Source organism: Rutidosis leptorrhynchoides, chromosome 10 (assembly GCF_046630445.1).
Source record: "Rutidosis leptorrhynchoides isolate AG116_Rl617_1_P2 chromosome 10, CSIRO_AGI_Rlap_v1, whole genome shotgun sequence".
NCBI classification, from domain to species: Eukaryota; Viridiplantae; Streptophyta; class Magnoliopsida; order Asterales; family Asteraceae; genus Rutidosis; species Rutidosis leptorrhynchoides.
In genome coordinates, this window is record NC_092342.1 from 148445857 (window position 1) to 148452802 (window position 6946).

General features: G+C 34.0%; 1 protein-coding gene across 1 annotated transcript; it reads left to right on the forward strand.

Annotated features, from left to right (window-relative positions):
- The first annotated feature begins 423 nt into the window (after nt 1–423).
- LOC139872155 (uncharacterized) lies at nt 424–5344 on the forward strand. Its single transcript, XM_071859978.1, has 9 exons — nt 424–627; nt 821–1044; nt 2004–2118; nt 2231–2320; nt 3610–3771; nt 3876–3995; nt 4303–4413; nt 4630–4711; nt 5135–5344. The coding sequence occupies exons 1-9, from the start codon at nt 472–474 to the stop codon at nt 5197–5199; spliced, it is 1125 nt and encodes a 374-aa protein (XP_071716079.1). The 5' UTR covers nt 424–471; the 3' UTR covers nt 5200–5344.
- Nucleotides 5345–6946: the final 1602 nt, after the last annotated feature.

Here is a 6946-nt window from a genome sequence, read left to right on the forward strand (position 1 = left end):
TTGGAAAAAATTTGTTGTGAGAAGTAAAATGGACAAAGTAATCTATGTTAATAATTTTAGGAGGTTACATAAAATAATAAAGTAATAAAATAATAAAATAATAGTGGATTTATGTGAATAACAGGTAAAAGTGAAAATATCATTTAATTCTAATAAAATTTTATTTAATATTTAATTTATATTTTTCCGAAAAGAAATATAACTAAAAGAGAGTGGAATTAAATATTAAATAAATTTTATACAAAGTGAGGTGATGCTCACACACAAATTTTTAATCTATATACATTTTTGTTTCATAAGTTTATAGTTATATTTTAAAAAAGTTAATTTATTTTATTATTATTATTATTATTATTTTAAATAAAATTAAGAATATAATAGTAAATTAAGCGTAGATGGATAAAAAATGGTGGGAGGATCAGGATCCCTGTACAAATAAACGCAAAAAAATAGCAAAAAGAAAAATAGCAAATGGGAGAAGAAGACGAAGACCTGCCGCCACTAGCCGTCGAAATCAACCAAACCCTAAACCCTCAATCGCTCAATCAATACCACGAAAACGTTGAGAAACTGCCACCTGTCGGCGTCACCGTCATCACCGGCTATCTCGGCGCCGGCAAATCCACTGTATTGTCAATTTCACTCCTAATTCATCTTCATTAATCTGATTTTGATTACTTTAAAGTTTAATTTGCCCTTATTAATAAATAAGCAAGTACAATCAGTGAACTGTATCTCAAGTTAATCAAATTATTCATATATTAATAAATTTAAATTTAATATGTATGTATAATAATTGGTGAATTCAATTCAATTTCAGCTGGTTAATTACATATTGAATGGAGAGCATGGAAAAAGGATAGCTGTTATATTAAATGAGTTTGGTGAAGAAATTGGAGTTGAAAGAGCAATGATTAATGAAGGTGATGGTGAAGGTGGTGCAATTGTTGAAGAATGGGTTGAGCTTGCTAATGGCTGTGTTTGTTGTACTGTTAAACATAGCCTTGTTCAAGCATTGGAACAACTTGTTCAACGCAAGGATAGGTAATGCCTTTTTAAGCGATTTGTTTTATTACAGTTGTTGCTTTTGTTGTTGTTAAAAATGAATGTGTAATGATTAGATTTGGTTCATATAGAAATTAAGTATGTAAATGTTGTTGGTGTTTTATGGCTATTGTATCTTACTATTCTCGAGATTATATGACTATTATATTTTGGATGGCAAATTGCAAAGAAAGTTACCGTATTTACACAGATTCAGCCACTTTCGAATTAAGATAAATGTATTTGTTTTTTGTATAATTTGATTTAAGGTGTTGAACTTCCCTTTTAGTACCAAAATGACATTATGACTTGTTAAGTTAAGCAGGTAGCAGGTCAGTGACCACGTCGGACCATGATTTATCGACCAAATTCTTGCATATAAATAACATAGAGCCTTAAGAAATTGGTATTTTTTTTATAAAGTTTTGAAAAATATTAAGTGAGAAAATAGAATTTAGAGTATAAAGGTATTTCGGGTATAATTGTGAACCAATTATACATGTTGTTTTGGATCCAGTACTACCATAAATTTTATAGTATTACTAAAGGTGCCATTTTTTTTAGATTGCCTGCTAATGACGTACTTAAAAGGTCAGAAGTTGTTATCTGATTACTAAATGAAAGTTCAATACCTTAAAATAGAAGTTGGATATATGTAAAATAATACCTTTTTGTGCGATTTTCTGTATTTTGATACGTGTATGTCTAAAAAGTTGCATGTACATACGGAAACACAATTCCATTTGTTGGAAAGTTATGATTCATCAATTATTTGCGGTGAATCATTTAAACACAAGTTTGGAATGAAATCATGGTTTGAATTATGGTTCGTCTCATTAATGCAATCGTGCATTAGTAATTTATAAGCAGATTCTATGTAATTTAGGTTTTGTTGCTCATAATCTTTACGTGTACTCTTAAAGTAAAGATTTGTTTATTAATGTTTTCTGTGTATGTAGACTGGATCATATATTATTAGAGACCACGGGGTTGGCTAACCCTGCACCTCTTGCGTCTATTCTTTGGTTGGATGATCAATTGGAATCGGCAGTTAAGCTTGATTCGATTATCACTGTAAGTTTAGTTTTTTCCTGATCTACCAAATTATAGATCAAATGATTATTTTTAGCCAAGTTTAATTGAAGGTATAAATTATACAGTAACTAGTGAATTTATTTCTGGACAGGTTGTAGATGCCAAAAATCTTCCTTTTCAGCTCAAAAAACATGAAGATGCATCAACGTTTCCTGAAGCCTTCTTACAAATAGCATTCGCAGTAAGTGGTCATTTAAATATATTATATGGAATTTTCTAAACATAGCATTTAGGGCTATGCTTAAGAATTCAGGACATGTATTATCTACTTGTACATCATGATGAACTACCTCAAATAACTACTTTACTACCTTTTATGTACAATCTTTAAAGCTTATTTATTATTATTATATATATATATATATATATATATATATATATATATATATATATATATATATATATATATATATATATATTTTTTTTTTTTTTTTTTTTTTGAATTATAGCCCTGAGGGCTAACAATAGAAAATTCCATATCATTCTTAGGCGTTTTCTTGGGCCAACTCTCACTGATCCCGGATAGTGGCTTCTTACTTAAGCAAGCATTTTGTTTTGTTTTTAAACAACCCAACTAAATTGTTGATATTTGGTGCATCTTTATTTTATCAAGTTTATTTGAGACCACCTTTCGAAGAGTATTACATACATGCGTGTTTATATAAAACTATATTTAATATGTTTCATCACCATGTACTTTTGAACGTAAACGTGGCAAGATGGACAGGTTGAGCAGGTTGTTTAGGGGTCATTCTTTAGTACTCGCAATCACATATTTGTCCACTTTAGATAGATAAACATTATTTATTTATAAATATATAACGTGTTATGTATTCAAAAAACGCAAATTTTATAAAAAAGAGCATGAATACTAAGAATCTCGATAAAGGGAACATAAATTGATGTTCACAATAAAAAGATTACGTATTGTATTTGTTACGTAAAAGGGAACATAAGTTTTAGTGTTGCTCAATAATAGGATCTTTTAAACCCCAAATGGTTGGTTGAGTGGTTGGTTGCTTGGGAATCTCCAAAGGAGACCCAGATTCAATCCTCACCAACCTCACTTTGGGGCCTTGCCTTTCAAAAAATAAAATAAATAAATAATAGGATTTTTTACGACAACATTATCAGAGAACATGTAATCCATTTCCGGTGCAATATTAAACATATGTTCCCTTTTCAACAAAATATAACATGTAACCCTCGAATGAAATTTGCCCTTACAAAAACTATAAATCCTCAGATAAAACATTTTGAAGGTTGTATATAGTAAAATATACTGGGGGAAGACCTTCAACCCGCTTGACATGTTTCATTTTATCTAGTTCTTTTTACCATAAAACACAACCCAAATGATCCACTTCTATGTAACTGTACCAAAATCTTAAAAATTTCGCTTTTATATGTATTTGGTTTAAGGATTTGGAACATTTCATATGCTCATTGGTTCTTTATCATTTTTTGTAGGATGTTATCATTCTTAATAAAGTTGATCTGGTTTCTCCAGATACTCTAGAGGAACTCGAGAAGGAAATACATAGCATTAATTTACTTGCTAATATTGTGCATTCCGTAAGGTGTCAAGTAGATATCTCCATAGTATTAAATTGCAGAGCATATGATGCTTCGGTTAGTTATTTGTCCTCCTTTATAGTTCCAAATTATGTCTTCTATTAATAACGAACATATAATATATATTAGTTGGGTGGCTAACCGACGCTATTTTATTTCAGCATGCTGCTCACCTGGAACAGTTACTAGAAGAAAATAAGTCACTAAGTACTAAAGATCTTCATGATAGTGGTGTAAGGACTATATGTATATCGGATCCGCACAAGGTTGATGTCGAGAAGGTAATTTGAACTATAAATTGTTTTTTTGCGAAGCATGGTTTGTTTACCATTAGTATTGAAAGGATTGATAATTTGTTTTCAACTCAAGGTGGAAAAATGGGTGGGTTGGTAACTGGTCATATTTTGGTACGAGTAGAGGCAGGAAACACTTTTTTTTGTGTGCTAAGCTTGCAAAATGGGCAGGTTGGTAATTGGTCATATTAGCGTGGCAAATATGTGTACAAAGTTATAATATTTCAATGATAACATGAGTTTATGAATCAAATGATTTAATAGATGTACTGCAATAAATAAACGTTTTTCTCAGGTGCGATTATGGCTTGAAGAGATCCTTTGGGAGAAGAAATACGACATGGATGTGTACCGCTGCAAGGGTGTTCTAACTGTCATTAATTCTGATGAACTTCACACGATACAGGTAAGTTATAACAAATTAAAATTTTCAATCTCTTCGTAAATTTCTGTAGCAATTTAGTAAATTAAAAACTGAAACAGAAATCTCAGTTTGCTCTTATAACTAGCGTGAGTGCATGACAGAAGCCTTTTTTGGTATATCACAGCTAAGAAAACCCTAATCATTGTTATGATTAAATGTTATAGCTAACCCTTAATTGTGTATTACTTAAATTTGCAGGCTGTGAGGGAAATTTATGAGATGGTTCCTGCACGGAAATGGAGAGATGGGGAAAATCAAACGAATAAAATTGTGTTCATAGGTAAACTTATAACCAACCTTCTGAGTGATTTGATTAGAGATACAATTTTGACCCATTTATTTTCAAGCTGTCTATTTGGTTTTATTATCTTCTATCCGACGTGGATAATACAGTATATAAAATCTTCCAAATTTGAAATGGACCGAAACCACACTTCACTACCTGTATTCCAATGCTTGCAACTGCCCAAATTGTTTTAGTAATAGATAACGTATATTAGTAGTTGAATTGTGTAATCTTTGTAAGGACATGTGATACTTAATTACTTTATAATAATAGGGACTAGAATGTTAATGGGTTGATCTGACCAAACCCAGTTTTGCCAGTTACTCGGCCTGCTTAAATTTTTATTCTTCTATTGATTTGTGAATTGTAAACAAAAATACACGGGCTGTCACCTCATACGTTCTTTGATGTGTGTAGGGCGATCACTAAATGAGGATATTCTTCGCGACTCTTTTAAAGCTTGCACCTCATCAAAATGCTAATCGACGTAATCTAATTAGATATGTAATGTAATGTAATCTTGTGCTTTTTGTAAGATTAAAGAATTGCAGTGCTGCGAGAATGACCTTCCCTTTTTGATGGGCCACTTGAGATGCGTGTTTTATATTTTTATTTTGCTTGGAAGAACTTAAGATACTCCGTAGAAAAGTAGCTTCCTTTTATGACGTGGTTATCGTATATGCGACGGGTGATAGGTACCATCATTACTTTTTTAATTAGTGTCATAGATATTTGTTTGATAACAGAATATATCCAAGGGGTTTTCAAATATTCTCTTCTAATGAACCCTTCTGTTTTCCCACTCAAAATCAGTTTTCAAATTTCAAATAACCCATACCCGTTTCCTCAACCTCCCATCTTTCAACCACCCTCTAGGTACCCATATTTTTCCGACTGCTACCAACAGTGCTTTGGCTACTGATTATGGTGCCAATAGTCCTACGACTCAAGAAGGCAATACCATCTTCATTGGTCGGCTTGAAAGTATTTCGCACAACATGCTTACCGATTCTCTCGGAAAATCCGGTCCAATCAAGGAGGTTAAATCCTGGTCGTTGTTAAAGGTTTGCTTTTATTACTTTCGAGCTTCCATCCCACACTGCACATGCGGTTGAATCCATAGATAGATCGAAGATTTGGACGTCCTATCTATGTAGGGTGGCCCTTCCGGTGAATTGGCGGTGCTCCACTTTTTTTTTGTCGTGGGTTTGCTTCTTCTTGGCCCAGATGTTCCCTTTTCCCTAACTGATTTGTGGTTGAACCTTTAGATTTGAGTATCTGGTTGGTTGACTCGCTACCCAATGCGGAAGATATAGTGAAAAGCTTCATACTCGCCTACAACGCTCGGATTTTGCAATACAGTAAGTTGGGGGTGTTTGGTTGCGTTTTGGTATGTCCTGATTCAGTTGTCTTCTCCAGTTTGCTTGCTCATACCTCTGAGTTCGGGTTTGATTTGGCGGACTCTTTCTTGCTGTTTGTGTAGGTTGAACTCCGGTGATGAAAGTTGCTCTGTCTTGGGCTCAATTATTAAGCCTTGGTTCATCGTTTGCCTTTGTCGAGACTACGAGTGTGAAACACATCCACGAGCTCATTCCCATTGATTTTGCCTTTGTCGAGACTACGAGTGTGAAACACATCCACGAGCTTGTTCCTATTGATTTTATATCCTCGGAGATATCCTAGGGGCACGTTTGGGTTAATGAGGTGGTGGACTTTTCGGTTGTTGAGCAATTAAAGGAGGATGTCTTCTCGTCGAATTTCTTGGTCTCGTCAAGTCGTTCAATTTGCTGCAGGTCCAATTTGGTTGTCGACGACGTTGAAATGGTTTTCCCTCTACGGAAGCACCGATTTTGACAGTTTATACGAACTAATCTAAGTCCTTTAAAGATGCTTTAGATGTCGTCGGTGTGAACGTGAGGGTTAAAGATGTCGCTGCTTCTGCTCCAAGTGCTCCTATAATTTTGCTTGACAATTTTGGCAATGAACGGTACGCTTATGTCGTTGTGAATGCTGGTCCGGCCCTGGAGTCCGGCCCATCCGGTTGACCGGTTTTTCCGACGCCCATGATGCTTCTGCTTTGGGCTGTTTGGTTATTGGGCCGGGAGATTAGTTGGTTGAAAAATTGGGTTTGAAGGCTCAACAGGTGATGCTGGTTTGCTTCATCAGAAGCGTTAGCAGGTAGCTGTGAGTAGCAATGCTAAGGCTCCTTGTGTTATGTCTACGACGGGT